We start from the raw sequence: 20,181 nt of genomic DNA, 5'->3' as shown, positions 1-20,181 counted from the left end.
TAATTGATCACCATATTAAATACAAGAAATCTGCGCTGTATTCCCCCTTCCAAAATGGCACCGCTGAAAGGGCATGGTGAACCCTTTTTGAGATGGCAAGATGTCTACTTATCGAATCGAAATTAGCACATAGTTTATGGATGTACGTTTTAATGGCAGCAGCATAAATCAGAAATAGATCGTTTAATAGAAGATTAGGCAAAACACTGTATGAAGCGTTTTGTGGTGTAAAATCCAAAATGAACTGAATGCATGTATTTGGTTCAGATTGTTTTGCATTTATAGAAAATACCAGTAAACTAAATAAAAGTGAAAAAGGTATTTTCGTAGGTTACGATAAAAACAGTCCAGCATATTTAATCTACTTTCCAGCTCAAAATGCCATAAAAAGGGTTAGATGTGTAAAATTCAATGATACATTAAATTTTAAAAAATGGCGATCCAGTGGATGAAAAACAAAGAAATATTACCTAGCATCTTAATCGATCATAATGAAAATATTAATAATAACGACAATTACAGTAGAACTACTAACGAAAATATTAACCAGACATGTCGAAACTCGATAAGGGAGCGAAAAAGGCCAGACTTCTTAAAAATTGAACAGATACAGTGGATTAATGTTACTCGTTGAAAAGCGCACCGGAAAAAGAAAAAGTATATATATTATATTTTTTCTTTTTCTTCTTTCCTTTTGGCTTATATTTGATTATGTTATATATGATATATATTGTTATATATGTAAAACTATCATATTGGATAAAATTAAAAATGTATAACAATTATTAAAAAAGGCGTGTAAAATATTTTATGCAAATCAAATACACAATCAATCAGGAAAAACTTTCCAAAAAGAGTATTTTCACGTTCTAATGGAAATATACCTAGCTGCAAGTGGGGGTCAGAGGTTAGCTCTCTAGGCAAAATGCACTAGGAATGCAGTTATAGAAATATAGGTGATGACGTGACATCTTTGAAACAAAAAAAAAAAGATTTTTAAAAGTCAATCCTTCACTGGGAGTGATACAGACTAGATGTGTCCAACAATGTAGAGATAATCTAAGTGAGTGTTATCTAAAAATTTTGCCTGCCTGTGTCTCTCAATGCTCATCATTAAGACTAATAAAATTAAGTAAATAATTAGTCATAGTAGTCTCTCCTCTAATGAGTAATCTCTAAATAAAACCTTTAAAAGCTCAGCAAGCCCCTGTTTGTGTTTTCAGTTATGGGCAGATTCATCTCAAGACAAGACTTAACAACCACAACTGGATAATCGTCCACACATGGAAAAGCGACGACCAAGAGAATGATGATCAACATCCACACATCTATAAATTTTTTTTTTTTTGTATTGATATTCATATTAAAAATCCTTTTTTCTATTTATTTAAATAGAAAATACAACTTTAATATATATAGGTCGTGTAATTGCATTCATCTGCAAGAGATCTAGCTAATTTGCATATTCTTTTAAAAATTCATTTCAATTAATTCCTTATTAGATTTCTAGTTTACTTATGGGATGATCATCGTTAGTTAACTATGACGTGTAATTATATTCATGCAGATATTCTACAGGATTTACACTAGCGTAATATTTGCGTGAAAAAGTTACAGTAAACACAAACCTCTTTCTATATATATATATTTATGTATGCGTATATATTTGTTTAAAAAATTTGCCTACCAAACTCTTCTCAGTTTTTGGTCTACAGACATGAAATTTCATATATAGAATAGGCCAAACTTTATATTTGGGTTTTAGCCAGGCATTAATGTTAAAGGAAAAACGTAAACCGTAAGCTAAACGTTTTGGTTTTGATTTTCGGTGGTGGCGTACAAGTCATTTTTTTTTTATTCTGTCTGAATGGATCAGAGAGGATTGTCGATTGCATTATGATGACCACACATGCATTCATGACCTGAAAGCTTCATCTTTCTGTTGTAGATATTGATGGCATGACACTAAAAAAGCAATTCCTGTTATGAACAAGCATCAGAAGCAGAAATGCATCATTGAATTCCTAGCAAAAGTGCATTGAAAATGGTGACTATGTATAAAAATAAATTCTGGAGCACAAAAGGTCGCTTATGTTAATGGTACCACTCTTATCTTTATAGCTCTTTAACTTTTTGAGTTAAAAAAAACATACTTTTGGAACAACCCTCATATTTAAGCAGCACACAGAAAAAGAATGAGAAATTTGTTTACCTTAATTAAATCTGCCCAGCCAACAAGCAAAGTTCGGTCATCCTTCCAACAAAGATTGCACTGATAATAATCGGGTCGATATCTTAAAAAAAAAAGATATAAATAAATAAATAAATAATAATAATATAAATATAGAAGAAGCATGGCTTATAGATTAGAATGCTAAAACATTTATATAAAAGATTTCAGAAAATATAACTCTTACTAATAGCTCCCCAGCCTTATTTGCTATGCTCTGAGCAACGCCAATATGCACAAAAAGTTTTAAAATTTGTTTAACGTATAAATGTGTATTCATGTACTATGCATAAAAAAGGACTTTAAGCCAACTTATGCCTGCCAAGTTCCAATTTTTTTCAATTTTGATCCCTTAGCAGATATTTTTATCAGCTTAAGACCAAATCAAATTTGTTCCACAGGCCCCAAATCCCCTAGATATCAAATATCAAGTTTGTAGATTAAAAATTGACAGAGGAGTTTACTAGAAACTGTTTCTCATAGAGACAAACGAGATTATTTTTATATACAAGGTGGAATGATAAAGTTGTCGCCCTAAAGAAAACAACACTACAGCTTTATTTAAAAACTTTTATTCAAAAAAAATCAATTCAGATAACTTGATTATGTAGTAAAGCTAACATCTATCCAATGTAGCTGCCTTCAACCTCAATCACCGCCTCGATACTGGTCCGGAATTGGGAGCATACCTTTTTCACAAGCACTGACAGGAGCTCAGCGAATGGTGGCGATCAGGTTGGCTTTGGTGTTGTGGAAGGTCATGTTGGTGATGTCCTTGACAACCAAACAAAACAGTCCAGCGGGTTCGGGTTGGGGGAAGGAAGGGGGCACAGTAAGAGAAAGGTACAAAGTCATCATGCCTTCTGAAGCCAAGCCTGGATCTCTTTGGACTTGTGGGCCAGTGCCGAGTCCTGCTGCCACACCCAGGGTCTGCCAGCAGCCACCTGATTGCACCAGGGGATCATCAGACTCTTCAGCACACCAGGTACACTTTGGTGTTGACTTTCAAGCCGACTTCAAAGATCTGAGGTGGCATGATATGGCTCATGGCAATGGTCCTGTTGCCATAATTGGATTGATAGAGAGCATAAGTTGTATAGCGCCACATCTCCAATCTCGCTCGTTGAACATTGTGTCACTTTCAGACATGATACAATGCTCCTATCGCTTTTGAGATTTGTACACAACTGGCTAACAAGTAGATGGTCAGCAACAAATAAAGAAAAACAGTTTTCATCAAAGGGAAATGGAATCCTGTCGTCTTTTCTAGGACAACAGTTTCATTGTTTCACCCTGTACACGCACATGATTGTAAGCATGAAACACTAGTGCCTGTAGGTATAAAAATAATTGTCCATATTTATTTAGAAAATATAGTTTTAAAGCATAACAAATATAAGTTGAGCACTCTTCAGAAAATTTAAAAAGGAGTCAACTTTAATGCAACATTCTGACTTCGTGTTGTTGAATACTCAGTTTACTGTTTATGCCAGCAGACTGAGGATTTATAAGAGCTTAATTTTCTTTCAATTCTTGTATTAATTGCTGGTAGCCTTGAGATAGAGTCACCCTTGGATAGCATTCTGTGACTGGTTTTAAATCTCCCTACCAGCAGTAATTATCACTTCCTACACTGAATATTTTGTAGGCATAAAACACTAAAATAATTGTTAATATTTATTTAAAAAATTTATAATTAATGAAGTTATATAAAATGTTTAAAGTATACAATATCTTATCTAAAAAACAAAAGATTGTATCAAATTTTGTTATAAAACAACAACAAAAAAACTACTTACCCATGATCTTTAGGAATGTTAGTAATTCGACATTCAAGAATCATATCATAAATTTTGACTCCCTGCAAAGAAAAAAAAATATCTTTCAAACTCATTTTTCAATGTCTAGAATATTCCTCAAGGAAAAGCAAACAAACCCCAACTCTCCATATCAGAAATCATCCGACAAAATTGTAAAATAATATTCTATTTGTAGCACTCCAATATTCTTGTCAATCAGACAACATAACTTATTTTTTTTTTTAATACTGTAGCCAGCAGTTCTTTTCCATCTATTGCACATGGTTTTCTTTTTTTCGACTTCCGGTGGTTTGGGCTAAAGTTGTTAGCTTTGCAGCAAGTGTTTTTATAATTTAGTTCATTATTTTCATTTCAAAACAAAAGCTGAAAACTGTCTCTTGGTACTTTTCTTGAGAGGCTGATGAAGGTGAATATGACGATTTTACATTAACTATGTTTTATTCACTTAACTTTTAAAGTTAAACTTTTTTAAAGATGGAGTTGCTTCTAACTGGGTCATCCCTACAAAAGGTTCATGTAATCCTATCATTCTAAACTTTATATTATGTCTTACCTCACTAATATTCTAGCAGCAACGTAAATCTCACTTCAAATCTTTCCTATGTTACATGACATTAACTTGTTTCTTAATCTATATTCAGATATATAAAAAGCATAGGATTCTGAATGCAAATAGTCTGCCCTATAAATGGTTCAGTTCATAATTCCTGGAAGATTAAAGAATTGGATGAGAAACAATTTAATATGGAAAAGAGTACATCGTTACAAAGTGTACAAACATAGCAACGGAAAGACAATACTCAAAGAATAACATCCAGACATTAATATATCAATTTTATTTATAATTTGTTAAAACAACCAAAAGTAGAAAGTTCAAAGTGTCTGAACAAAGAAAGTTTTGTTTTTGTATGTGAGAGAGTTCATGAAATTGTGTATATAAGTTGTCGCTATATTTAGCCATATATGACTGTTCCTTAGGAGCGTGTAGTAGTCGATAAACACAATGTTGAGATTGACAAGGGTTAGTGTAGCAGGTTTAGTTTCTTACAGCTGACTGTGCTTGGGTTGTTACTAAAATATCCAATACAAGTAGGTGTTTGGATCCAGAGCAAGTTATTGGTCAAAGTCCTCTTTCGGTAACCAATTAAGATTATTTTAACATATATACATAAATATTATGTACATAATACATGTACTATATACATAAATGTTATGTATATAATACACATATTATATACATAAATATTAGTGTTGGGATGATTAATTGGAATCAGGAATCCAAAAAATTGGAACATTTTTGGAACCAGATGGAAAAAATTTGTGTATTTTCAATGCAAAAAAAAAAAATTCTTTTTGTTTTTTGTTTAAAACAAATTTTCCATCATATCAATGATGAAATAATATTTGTTGAAATTGACTTGAAACTACCAGCAAAATTAAAATCTATAGATCACCCTACCAAGTGTTTTTACATTTGTGAAATGACATAAGTTTCATTGTACTCCCCCCCCCACCTAACAAAAAAATTAAATCTATATTTAGATACTTACAAAGAATCAGAATTGGTATTGGAATGGATCCAGGAAGTTAGAGCAGAATGTGCAATTATATCGGATCTGAGAAAAATATTGTAATCGTCCTATCAGTTATGTGTCCATTTTATTTACAATTTGTTAAAACAACAAAAGTAAAAGGTCAAAGAGTTTAAACAAAGAAAGTGATGGGTTTGTATGTGAGGGAATTCATAAAACTGTATATAAGCTGTTGCTATATTTGTGACTGTTCTTCATGCCCGTTTGCCAAGACACCTGTACAAGGCACCAAACCTGTAAACAATGTGAACGACAATAAAAACTTGATTGTCGAAAAAACAAAACAAACACTTACCTTATCATTTGCCCAAGCGATAAAGTTTGCTTTCCATTTTATGTTGCGGATCGGTCCTTCCCCTTTATGCAAGATGTAGCTTTTGTACCTGCCGAGGAAGTTTTTCTCTCCTAAAACAAGCTGTAACAAAAAAAAAAAAAAAAAAAAAAAGATGTTACCTTAAAAATTAATTTGTTAATTTTTATTTTCTTCTTGTAATTGTACTTATTCCTCTTTTTTTTTTGTAACAGGGTTAAAAAGCAAAGTTTCCAACATATTAGGTCCCACATTATCAACCAAGCTCCAACCCCTGTCCCATCGCCACAATATTGCATCCCAGTACTTATCATACACATATTTTAATGGAATGTGCTCTGATGAACTCATTGCACTTGTACCCTCTCAACATACAAACCCACTCAGCAATAAAATCCGATCCCTTCATTCTAGTAGTTTCTTTCCTTGAACAACTAGACTTTAGAATTCCCTCCCTGTTTTCTGCCTCCCTGTCTGTACTGACATGCAGAAGTTTAAATGTAATGTAAACCGAATCGACATCTTGCTCATCGCCATACATGGTCTGAAATAGTAGCTCCTTACGTTCAAGTTGCAATATGCTTTGTTTGGGATGAAGAATAAGAAAAAAGAAAAAGGTACTTTTGATTTTCATAAAAAAAAAAAAAAAAAAAAAAGTTTGTGTCGTGTATGTGTAAAAGCCAGCAAACACACAAACATCCTTTGCGCAGGGATAAAGTTTTTGTTTTATCATAATTACTAGAATCACAAGGATCCGTAGCATAATAAAGTATTTGGTAAAATTCAGTGGTAAATGACACTCTTTTGGAGGTTGAAGGTTAAATCCTTAGTGCACGTGATGCTCAAAACACAATTGTGAACTACTGGTCATGATTAAATGAATGAGAGCATGCTACCCTGTAGATTAAATGTTCCATCTGAAATTCCGTGCAAATGACCAATTTTCACAGAAAGAGTCCAGAATTTGACAAGATACACCTGAAGAAAGGTCGGAGACTACATCTACTGAAACATGAAAATGACACTCAAGATGAGAACAGTAGTCTGAAGAATGCAAATAATATAAATTACTAGAACCACGTGTGACAGATTTGGAATAAATAGTTGTCTTAACTAGCAGTCCAAATCCAGCGATTACCTTTTCTTCTTTTTTTTTTTTTATTACATTTTCACTCCAAACAAGGCACATTGCCACTTTGGTGTAGGGGGCTACTATCAGGGGCAACAACTACTGGGGTACTATGTAGGTATTTGGGCAGCAAGATGTCGGTTCACATTACACTTGAACTTCTGCACGTCAGTACAGTTCGGGAAGCAGGGAGCTGGAATGGAATTCCAAAGTCTAGTGGTTCTGGGAAAGAAACTACTGGAGTAGAAAGATCTTTTACATCTAGGAATCTCTGTGTGGGGGTGGGATTTAGCTGCCTGTCGGGTTTGTCGAGGGTGTCTACGTCGTGGGGGCACAAGTGCTTGCAGTTCGTCAGAGCATTCACCATTAAAATACTTGTAGAACAGGCAGAGGAATGCAACATTTTGTCGATGGGACAGAAGCTGGAGCTTAGATGCCAGTTCAGATTGGCAACTCTCCTTTGAACCTTGTCTAGGAGCGAGAGACTAGTAGCAAATGCACCAATCCAAATATGACAGCAATACTTCATACATGGGCAAATGGTGGCCTTATAGAGGTACAGGATACTTTCGGGTGTTAGTAGTTTTCTAGCACGGTAGAGAGAGCCTACCTTCTTCACAGCAGCCCTGGCAATGCTTTCAATATAATTGTTCCAACTCATGTTTCCTGTGAACGTTAGGCCAAGGAGTTTGAAAGATGTACTCTCAGATAGAGTTGTTGGCCATTGCTATTGGTGGCAGAGAAGGTTTCTTGTAATTATTGAAGGAAACATTTTAGTTTTGGTGGCATTGAACGTGACCATCCATTTTTGTCCCCATTCCACTACATATTGAAGGTCATCCTCTAGTGTTTTTGCCATTTCTTTAGATATGTGTTCATTTGTTTTCCTGTCGTGCCTGTTATAGAGTGTGGTGTCATCAACATATATACGCATCTCAGAGGCAATTTTGTCAGGGGAGGTCATTAATGAATATTAAGAACAATAGCAGTCCAAGGATATACCCTTGGGGCACTCCTGCATTTATATCATATTGTTTAGATGTACAACCGTCGAGGACAACCTTGATTTTTCTCTTATCTAAGAAGGATTTAATTATGTTAAGTATTCTACCAGTGATACCGTATAATCTAATTTTCCTGAGGAGACCCTCATGCCATACCCTATCAAAAGCCTTGAATATATCTAGAGCTACCGCTCTGCCCTCCCCCACTTTGTCCAGTGAATGATATATACATTCAGAGATTACAGTGAGGATGTCTGCTGTGAAACTGGCTTGTCTAAATCCATATTGTTGGTCAGTCACAAGTTTAGCATCTATAAGGTGATGGACTAGAACATAGTTAATTAAGGTCTCAAATATCTGATCAATTTTTTTTAATGGAGTACATCATTGACCTAATGGATACTATACGGAATTATGAAATTTGCAATCTGTGCAGTAACATCACTATTAGTAAAATAGCAAATTGTGTTCCAAAAAGTTCAATTTTTTCAGCATTAAATAACTCAAGAGTTGACATGCTATAAAACAAACTTAAGCAAACCTAACTTTTGAAGTTAAAAAATTTGAGCTGTTTTATATCAATTTTTTTTTTATATATAGAAACTGTTCCAGACAAGGTATGAAGCCATTTGATGCAAAGAGCTAGGAAAAAAAACCCTCAAGGTTAAACACTATCCAATGCTAAGTACTAGATGGATAGATTCCAACCCAAAAAACAGTAATTCTTACCCCTTTGTCACAAACATCACTCATGGAATGCAAGGACTAAAGGACACAATGGACATAACATTTTATGCTAGTAAAACTAAGCTGCTCCTCTTAATAATTACAAGACGTCTCTCCAACCACTGATATCTATGACAAATAACACCCTACCTGAGAATTCTTCCTTCAAACTCCTCAACCTAACATTTGTGGGCAATATGAACTGAAACAAATACATTGAGGACATTGTAAAGGCTGCTGCAAAGAAGGTGGGTTCCCTCTATCGTGCTAGAAGATTACTCACACCTGAGAGTATCCTGTACCTTTATAAGACTACCATTCACACATGCATGGAGTATTGTTACCACATCTGGGTTGGTGCATCTACAACTAGCCTCTCGCTCTTGGATAGGGTCCAAAAAAGAGTTTTCAATCTAATACGTCCCACTTTGTCAACTAAGCTCCAACCCCTGTCCCATCACTGCAATGTTGCATCTCTATGCCTGTTTACAAATATTTTAATGGAACGAACTCTAATGAATTTGTTGCACTTATGCCCCTTCGACGTACATATCCCTGACAAACCCACTTAGCAACAAAATCACACCCCTTCACTGTTGAGGTCCCTCAATGCCAGAAAGCTGTCTACTCTAACAGTTTCTTCCTGCGAACAGCTAGACTTTGGAATTCCCTTCTGCTACCCTAACTGTACTGATATGCAGAAGTTTAAATGTAATGTAAACCAATATCCCTTGTCAGGGGTGAACACGAGTAAAAAAAAAAAAAAAAAAAAAAAAAGGTATGGAAGTAAGCAGCCTGGATTACTAACCTTTACTTCTGACTCTGCTAAAAACATGCACAAAAATTATTTTGTTCTGAAATTGTTACTAAATCATAGAATGATATAATTTTTAATTTTACATAACTCGAAGGCCACCCAGCATTGCCTGGTCGTAAAATATGCAAAAATATTATATTTTAATTCATACAGATTTCTTATTTATTAGAAATAAAAATGCCATAGATATTAATTCTTGTAATTTAAAAACAAAAAATACTTAAGCCGAGATTGAAACCCAAACTTAAAAATAGTAAGTCACGTACGATAACCATTAGACCAGCTTCACACGATCTTTACAAAGTGTTTTCAAACCTATTTATTCTTAACATAAAGCTGTCAGGTTTCATGGCCACGTATATGCATTTGTGAAACAGTCGACAAACAGATAAAAATATGATGACTCCCTAGTACAAATTGTTCAATTTTGACCCCTTACCACACTTTTTGTTCCAGATGAAAATGGATTTAAAAGTTTTCCATATGTCTGAATACCCTATATACAAAATTTCAAGTCTGTAGATCAAAAATTTGTTGAGTATATTAGTTGAGAAGTGTAGTGTACTCTCTCTCTCTCTCTCACACACACACACACACACACACACACACACACACACTTTTATAGATATATAGATATAGCCCAGCTTTCAAACTCCTCAGCCTAACATTCACAGGCAACATGGATTGAAAAAAATATATTAAGGACATTGCCAAGGCTGCTGTAAAGAAAGTGGGCTCCCTCTACCGTGTTAGAAAATTACTCACACCAGAGAGCATCCTATATGTTCACAAAGCCACAATTCGCCCACGCATGGCGTATTGTTGCCAAATCTGGGCTGGTGCAGTATATAGAGTGTGATTTTGTTGTTAGTCTGGTTATTTGTATTAAGGAGTACACGTGCAGAAAATCGAAACATGCTGTGAAAGTACTTTTTAAAAAAAGCACAGCGATACAACACTATAGTGATGTTACAGAGCTTGGAGCTTGGTAGACAATGCAGGGCTTATTAGGTTGGAAATTCTTTTTTATCCCTGTTCAAGAAGAGGAGAATAGTAGTTTTGGCGCACCAATCCATATGTGGTAACAAGACACGATGCGCAAGTCCATGGAGTATAGGATACTGGCAGGTGTGAAACGCTTGCTAGCCTAATATAGGAAGGTTACCTTTTTTTGTAAGAGACTTATCAATATTTTCTCTGTAATTATTCCATTTTGTATTAGCTGAGAATGTCAGACCACAGAAGTTAAACATTAGGCTCACAGGGAGGGTGCAATTGACGATGGCGATTGGAAAGGTTTATTATAATTGTTAGTCTTGGTAACATGACATGTGGCCATCTTTTATTGGTTCCATTCTATCACAGACTAGTGAGCAAGGTCACCTTTATTTAATCGGTATTTTTAGAGAAGTTGATTTTCATGACATAAGTTTTGAAAAAATCAGAATGTGACAGGTTTCGCATTTTGATTCTTTTTTTTTTATTGTCAGTTTGTTAAATTTATTTGCATTATTAATATTTATTCCACAAAATATTAACGTTATAAAATATGTGTATGTATTTGTATGCACTATCAATTTCCAATTTTAGTAATCCATGGAAGTGGTAAGGAAAATATTTCATTACTAGTCAGAATTGGATAAAAAAAAAAAAGAGAAAAGTAAAAAAAGTAAGGAAAAAAGACAAAGGAAAAGAAAAGGAAAAAAGACAAAGGAAAAGAAAAAAGAACAAGAAAAAAGAAAAAGAAAAAAGAAAAAGAAAAAAGAAAAATAGACAAAGGAAAAGAAAAAAAAAAGAAAAATTAAAGAGAAAAAAAAAGAAAAAGGAAAAAAGAAAACAGAAAAAAGATAAAGGAAAAAAGAGGGGGGGGAAGAAATAAGAAAAAAAAGAAAAAGTCAAGAGAAAAGAAAAAGTCAAGAGAAAAGAAAAAGTCAAGAGAAAAGAAAAAGTCAAGAGAAAAGAAAAAGGAAGAAAAGAAAAAGTCAAGAGAAAAGAAAAAGGAAGAAAAGAAAAAGGAAGAAAAGAAAAAGGAAAAGAAAAAAGAAAAGAAAAAAGAAAAGAAAAAAGAAAAGAAAAAGGAAGAAAAGAAAAAGGAAGAAAAGAAAAAAGAAAAGAAAAAAGAAAAGAAAAAGGAAGAAAAGAAAAAGGAAGAAAAGAAAAAGAAATCAAGAAAAAGAAATCAAGAAAAAAGAAAAAAAAGAAAAAAGAAAGAAAAAGAAAAGAAATCAAGAAAAAGAAAAAGAAATCAAGAAAAAGAAAAAGAAATCAAGAAAAAAAGAAAAAGAAATCAAAAAAAAGAAAAAGAAAAAAGAAAAAGAAAAAAGAAATCAAAAAAGAAATAAAAAAAAGAAATAAAAAAAAAGAAATAAAAAAAAAGAAATCAAGAAAAAAGAAATCAAGAAAAAAGAAATCAAGAAAAAAGAAATCAAGAAAAAAGAAATTGAAAAAAAGAAATCGAAAAAAAGAAATCAAGAAAAAGAAAAAAACGAAAAAGAAAAAAGGATAGAACAGAAAGGATAGAAAAGAAAGGATAAAAAGATAAAAAAGAAAAGATAAAAAAGAAAAGCAAAGAGAAAGAGAAAAAAAAGAAAAGACGTTGATAAATGTATTATTTTGATGTGCGACTCACAAAGCAATTTGTCAATTAAAATTAGTCTCACACACGTAAGCAACATTCGAGCTTCTTATATTTCCTCCGTGTATATCTGATCTTTCTTCCGATTTTGGTAATAAGATCACTTTTAGAAATAATTGCTTTTCTTTAGACACATCAGAGGGAATGGGGGGGGGGGGGGGGACCAAACAAGAATACGTCTTTAAGATGAGTCCATGCTATTGTGCAGATTTAACCAGAAAAGATCGAGCATAGTGACACATGGATGATTTTGATAAACAATAGAAATTTTTTTCTCTCTCTTTTTTACCCCTGACAAGGTATATTGCCACTTGGGACGTAAGGGGCTGCAATTTCAGATCATGACTAACAGGGGACTGTGGGGAGGGGAGTTAAAATGTCTGTTTAAATTACATTTAGACTGGAGACAAGAATGATAGATTAGTGGCAAATCCTCCAGTCCACATGTGGCAACAATATTACATGCATGGGTTGATTTTAGTTTGGTAAAGATATAAAATACTATCTGGTGTGATTTTCTAACACGGCAGAAGAAGCCCACATTTGCAGCAGCCTTGGCAATGTCCTCAATGTATGTGTTCCAATGTTGACTGTGTGAAAAATAAACTCTGAGGTAGTTTATAATTATTCATGGAAACACTTAAGCATGATAGATTATTATTAGATGAATATTAGATAAACATATTATGTCAAACTTAAGACTGTAGCATGGCAGACCAATGAAAACAAAAGACTGTAGCATGGCAGACCAATGAAAACAAAAGACTGTAGCATGGCAGACCAATGAAAACAAAAGACTGTAGCATGGCAGACCAATGAAAACAAAAGACTGTAGCATGGCAGACTAATGAAAACAAAAACTGTAGCATGGCAGACTAATGAAAACAAAACAAACTGTAGCATGGCAGACCAATGAAAACAAAACAAACTGTAGCATGGCAGACCAATGAAAACAAAAGACTGTAGCATGGCAGACCAATGAAAACAAAAGACTGTAGCATGGCAGACCAATGAAAACAAAAGACTGTAGCATGGCAGACCAATGAAAACAAAAGACTGTAGCATGGCAGACCAATGAAAACAAAAGACTGTAGCATGGCAGACCAATGAAAACAAAAGACTGTAGCATGGCAGACCAATGAAAACAAAAGACTGTAGCATGGCAGACCAATGAAAACAAAAGACTGTAGCATGGCAGACCAATGAAAACAAAAGACTGTAGCATGGCAGACCAATGAAAACAAAAGACTGTAGCATGGCAGACCAATGAAAACAAAAGACTGTAGCATGGCAGACCAATGAAAACAAAAGACTGTAGCATGGCAGACCAATGAAAACAAAAGACTGTAGCATGGCAGACCAATGAAAACAAAAGACTGTAGCATGGCAGACCAATGAAAACAAAAGACTGTAGCATGGCAGACCAATGAAAACAAAAGACTGTAGCATGGCAGACCAATGAAAACAAAAGACTGTAGCATGGCAGACCAATGAAAACAAAAGACTGTAGCATGGCAGACCAATGAAAACAAAAGACTGTAGCATGGCAGACCAATGAAAACAAAAGACTGTAGCATGGCAGACCAATGAAAACAAAAGACTGTAGCATGGCAGACCAATGAAAACAAAAGACTGTAGCATGGCAGACCAATGAAAACAAAAGACTGTAGCATGGCAGACCAATGAAAACAAAAGACTGTAGCATGGCAGACCAATGAAAACAAAAGACTGTAGCATGGCAGACCAATGAAAACAAAAGACTGTAGCATGGCAGACCAATGAAAACAAAAGACTGTAGCATGGCAGACCAATGAAAACAAAAGACTGTAGCATGGCAGACCAATGAAAACAAAAGACTGTAGCATGGCAGACCAATGAAAACAAAAGACTGTAGCATGGCAGACCAATGAAAACAAAAGACTGTAGCATGGCAGACCAATGAAAACAAAAGACTGTAGCATGGCAGACCAATGAAAACAAAAGACTGTAGCATGGCAGACCAATGAAAACAAAACAAACTGTAGCATGGCAGACCAATGAAAACAAAAGACTGTAGCATGGCAGACCAATGAAAACAAAAGACTGTAGCATGGCAGACCAATGAAAACAAAAGACTGTAGCATGGCAGACCAATGAAAACAAAAGACTGTAGCATGGCAGACCAATGAAAACAAAAGACTGTAGCATGGCAGACCAATGAAAAAAAAAAAACTGTAGCATGGCAGACCAATGAAAACAAAAGACTGTAGCATGGCAGACCAATGAAAACAAAAGACTGTAGCATGGCAGACCAATGAAAACAAAAGACTGTAGCATGGCAGACCAATGAAAACAAAAGACTGTAGCATGGCAGACCAATGAAAACAAAAGACTGTAGCATGGCAGACCAATGAAAACAAAAGACTGTAGCATGGCAGACCAATGAAAACAAAAGACTGTAGCATGGCAGACCAATGAAAACAAAAGACTGTAGCATGGCAGACCAATGAAAACAAAAGACTGTAGCATGGCAGACCAATGAAAACAAAAGACTGTAGCATGGCAGACCAATGAAAACAAAAGACTGTAGCATGGCAGACCAATGAAAACAAAAGACTGTAGCATGGCAGACCAATGAAAACAAAAGACTGTAGCATGGCAGACCAATGAAAACAAAAGACTGTAGCATGGCAGACCAATGAAAACAAAAGACTGTAGCATGGCAGACCAATGAAAACAAAAGACTGTAGCATGGCAGACCAATGAAAACAAAAGACTGTAGCATGGCAGACCAATGAAAACAAAAGACTGTAGCATGGCAGACCAATAAAAACAAAAGACTGTAGCATGGCAGACCAATGAAAACAAAAGACTGTAGCATGGCAGACCAATGAAAACAAAAGACTGTAGCATGGCAGACCAATGAAAACAAAAGACTGTAGCATGGCAGACCAATGAAAACAAAAGACTGTAGCATGGCAGACCAATGAAAACAAAAGACTGTAGCATGGCAGACCAATGAAAACAAAAGACTGTAGCATGGCAGACCAATGAAAACAAAAGACTGTAGCATGGCAGACCAATGAAAACAAAAGACTGTAGCATGGCAGACCAATGAAAACAAAAGACTGTAGCATGGCAGACCAATGAAAACAAAAGACTGTAGCATGGCAGACCAATGAAAACAAAAGACTGTAGCATGGCAGACCAATGAAAACAAAAGACTGTAGCATGGCAGACCAATGAAAACAAAAGACTGTAGCATGGCAGACCAATGAAAACAAAAGACTGTAGCATGGCAGACCAATGAAAACAAAAGACTGTAGCATGGCAGACCAATGAAAACAAAAGACTGTAGCATGGCAGACCAATGAAAACAAAAGACTGTAGCATGGCAGACCAATGAAAACAAAAGACTGTAGCATGGCAGACCAATGAAAACAAAAGACTGTAGCATGGCAGACCAATGAAAACTAACATTTTTATGCACTGGTTGTGAACTAATTGAAATTGTCTCTTCAACTAGAATTACCTATGTAATTGCTCCAGACAAACTGAAGCCACTTGATGTAAGCAGCTAAGAAAAATGAAAATTGATAATTGCAAAGACAGGAACTGCCTATTGACTTTAGTCTTGAAAAAGACAAGGCAATAGGTAAAAGGAAAACGGTCAGTTGGTAGAGGGTTCCACAATGTTGCAGTTCTTGAAAAGAAGCTACTGGAGTAGGAAGTATTACAATGAGGTACAAAAAACCAGGAAGTGATGGAGACCAATAGACCAAGGAGTCAAACGAGCTGGAACAAAGGAAGCAGAGAATAGATCAGCCAATTCTGAAGAACACATGCCATAATAGTACTTATAATAATAAAAAAAAAAATGAGACTAGCAACATCACGTCTGAGAGAGAGGTTGCGTGAAGAAAAAAGAGTGGGACCATTCAAATAACATATGTTCCTGCACTTTATCAAGAACCCTAAAATAGGACAGAGATTATCCAGTCCAAATATGACAACAGTACTGGGATGAAGCTACTTGAATAGGAAGTTGTATTATGATGAGGTATCAAAACAGTGAATTTCATGGAGACCACTAGAGCAACAAGTCAAACAAGCTGGAACAAAGAAAGCAGGGAACATATCAGACCATGAAAAACATGTGCCATAATGGTATTTATAAAAAGAGACTGAGACTAGCAACATCACGCCTGAGTTAGAGAGGCTGCAGTGAAGGTTGGGTCAATCAAATTACAGATACGTTCATGCACCTTATCAAGAACAGTCAAATGAGACAGATATCCACCAACCTAAATATAACAATACTCCCTACATTGTCTGATATTAGAATAGCCTCAGGTGTGAGAAGATGTTTCGAGCGATAGAGAGAACCGATTTATGAGAAGCAGAAAGAGCAATGGATTTAATATATGAAAAATTTGATGAGAAAGAAACAACCAAGAAATTTCAGAATCGACTTCTCATCGAGAGCAAAGCCATCCATGAGAATCTCAGGAAAAAAAGGGACACACCTACGACTGAAAGACGCAAACTGTCTAAACAGGAATTAATGAAACAATCTATTTCATACGCTAATGTGGCAGTAAAGTATAAATCAAGTTGTATTATGTTTTTTTTTTTTATTATTACTTTTTGGAGAAATACGTTTTTAAGAGGTTAATGTAGTTTTCTTAAAACATTATTTATTGTGTATATAAATGAAATTTAAATTAATAGAAGGCAATACAATGCAGAGGTGTAATCGATATACACAAACTGAAATAAATTAAGATGGTGGAATAAACTATGAAGATTCACCTTTTATTAATACAATCTGTGTGTGTGTGTGTGTGTGTGTGTGTGTGTGTGTGTGTGTGTGTGTGTGTGTATTTTTACAGAAAAGGTTAGATTTTCAAAAACTAATTTATGTAATTCGTATTCTTTGGACTGACTGCTCTCATCTTGAATACCATTTTCACAACATTTCGGCTGATGTAACCCCCGGCTTTCTTCAGGTGTATCTTGTTGAATTCAGGAATGTTTCTGTTGAACTCTGGAATCTGGATGGAATTTCGAACGCACCCCTTTATTTACTTCACGAGGATAGCATCGTCTTGTTCTGTCAGCCATGATTGGATAAAGGCCCTAAGTAATTTGCAATTGTATTTTGTGATCGCCCACACTGAGGATTGAACCGTCAACCTTCAAGAGAAGATTACTTTTACAATTGAAGAATATAAATAATACAAATAATGAATCCTCATCTCAAAAAGTCATAAACGTAATTCATGTAAAATAATTTGTTTTGACTAAATAAAAAAAATAAAATAAATACATTAAATAAAAAAAACAAGAAAACAAAGCTATTGAAAGCCGAAACTAATAAAACCTGATGAAAACGTTTTCAGACACAAACTTCTTGATCGCACACATCCAAATTGTCGCTTTGGTTAAAGCAATCTCGTTTGAAGCACAAAAAGTTGGAAGAATTAAAAAAAGAGAGTTTCAATAAGATTGAAAACTTTCTGAACTTATTAATCATTCATGATTTTGCCGTTATTAAAAGCTGTGAATTATCATCATTCGTGCTATCTTTCAACAAAAGGAAACCACGTCTCTAATTATCCACCAAGTGAGACAAATCTGGGATGCCGAATCGGGGAGGGGGGAGTATGGTGTCACCCGTTTATTGCTGGCTAATCAGGGCCTGCCTCGAAGAACTGAACACTTAATGGCAGATAAATTATTAAGTGCGTCAAATGGAAGCCAATAACAGAGCACGGCAGCCATGTTTGTTCAGAAGGAAAAGGATAAGTGTCCAAATAACAGTAATGAGACTAATGGAAATTAGTAGTGTTTAACTAGGAGGAGGTGACCACACACACCTATACACACGTGTTTATATATACACATCTATATGCATAAACACACCCATACACATGTGTTTATATATACACATCTATATGCATATATGCAATGACAAAAAGTGCAAGTTCTGCCACACAGAAATATAGACTGTGCGCCACCTAACAATCAGTTGTAAAGTTCTACTGGGAGACGGCTACTATGCAATGCGACACAATGGAACGTTTACACAATATCTATACTAGACCAGTTGAAAAAAGTTGAACGTACACCATCCACTATGACTATGCAATTCTTACAGCAATCTATAATATAAATCTCACCTGTCTGTTTAAATGTATGTATATATGTTTGTATGTCTACCAAAAACCTTTGACAGAGGCAACGGATTTTCATGAGATCGATATCGTTTTGAAGCTTGACCCTTCGGACGACAAATATTGAAAAATTGGCTGAAAACATTAATTCCTTCATCCTCAACAGGGCATTTTTCTACAGGGAGGGATTACTTTTTTTCGCTGATATTTTCGAAAGTCATCCCCTCTTTTCAATTGACTAGCCTTAATTTAAACCTTCGCCACTTCAGGTTTGGCGATGGACACAACGGCAAAGACATCACGTCTTTTCTTTTTCTCACGCTTTTTTCCTCATTCACGGTATGGGTTCAAGCCTGCCTGCCTAATACCACTTTTTTTTTTTTTTTTGCTCAACACACACTCCAAACACCCGGGCAAGGCCAGGCACTCAGGTTAGTGTACCTAGAAAACAGAGCTATTCATATTAAACCTAACATAGTGATATGGGACAAGGAGGGGGGGGGGAAAGCAACTTTAGAAGTTAGTGCCCCCAATGATGCTAGGTTAAACAGAGCTAAAGAGAAAAGGTAATAAAATACCAAAGTTTTATGTATGATATTAAAAGAAATTGGAATCTTTAAGAAGATCTCCATCATTCCGGCAATTATAGGAGCAACCAGATTCATAAAAAAGATTTTCAAAAACTACCTGGCAAATATACCCGATGAACCAAGTGTGAGAGAGATACAAACAATTGCACTTAAAGAGATCTCTCGGTTAGAATGTAGGAAATAGTGGGTGAATATTTGACATCCAGTAGGATGCCCCACCTCTAGCTATGACAAAATAAGAAAAAGTATATCTTTCTTGTTTTTATTTTGCTTCAGTAAGTAAATTCTTAGAAATTAAGGACCCCCTTCTTCCTGGGGTTTACACATTTGATCTCTGTATGAGATATATACATTTCTGAGTGTTCAATCAAGATTCTTTTCTATCAAATATTGCGTTAGTAAAAAAAAAATGAACATTGATTTTACCCAATTTACAGTTAAATATGTTACATCTTTCTGTTGGTGATCTTTTGGTCTTACTGGATTCCAGGGTAAGAATTCATTTGGTCTGGAGGAATATTCAGTTTAGTGCTTTTTAAATGCCCTATAGGAGAATGTATCTCCAAAAACATATATATCGGCATGACTAGAACCAGTATATCTCACCGGCTAATATGTCACCTATTTTCCTCAAACAACTCCAACACCTTGCAGCACGACACCCCCCAAAACGAATTTAGGACCATATATTTTAAAAACACCGCCATTTTAGCTGTCTCACATTGTGATCTGCGCCTCCCAATCATTACAGCTCTACTCATTTGCATAAACAAAGCAACCATCAATCAGGTTCAATATGAGAGAAAATGCTTTTAATGATTTTAAACGATTTTAATCGACTTTTCTATAAATTCACCAATTATAATTTTTCATCCATCACTTGCCTGAAGACGACTCGTGAAAGCTGAAAACATTTGCGACTTTGGCCAATTTCTTTTTAAATTTGAACGGAACGTTCAAACATTGGCCTGCCAAACGGAAAAAAGGATTGCAAGAAAAACAAGCAGGAATTATCCCTGCTGTTCAATGAAGCATGCACAAGATTTCTATTCTAATAGTTTCTTCCTTTGGAATTCTTCCTGGCTACCTGGTTCCCTGACAGTACTGACATGCAGAAGTTCAAGTGGAATGTAAAGTTTCAAATAGCAGCCCCTTATGTTCAAGCGGAACTGT

General features: G+C 35.1%; 1 protein-coding gene across 6 annotated transcripts in view; it reads right to left on the bottom strand.

Annotated features, from left to right (window-relative positions):
- Window positions 1-20,181, bottom strand: part of LOC145263058 (vacuolar protein sorting-associated protein 41 homolog) — a 411,356-nt gene that overhangs the window by 145,675 nt on the left and 245,500 nt on the right. For all 6 annotated transcript variants that reach the window (XM_080119907.1, XM_080119904.1, XM_080119909.1 and 3 more), the window contains 3 exons: window positions 5,938-6,057; window positions 4,030-4,091; window positions 2,213-2,294 (listed from right to left, as the gene is read on the bottom strand). In XM_080119907.1, coding sequence (XP_079976033.1) covers window positions 2,213-2,294; window positions 4,030-4,091; window positions 5,938-6,057 — 264 coding nt within the window. The remainder of the gene's footprint in view (window positions 1-2,212; window positions 2,295-4,029; window positions 4,092-5,937; window positions 6,058-20,181) is intronic.

This window comes from Euprymna scolopes, chromosome 38 (genome assembly GCF_053919585.1).
Source record: "Euprymna scolopes isolate OS-2025 chromosome 38, ASM5391958v1, whole genome shotgun sequence".
Lineage (NCBI taxonomy): Eukaryota > Metazoa > Mollusca > Cephalopoda > Sepiida > Sepiolidae > Euprymna > Euprymna scolopes.
Note: the sequence above shows the minus strand (reverse complement) of the source record. Positions and strands in the feature narration are given on the sequence as shown.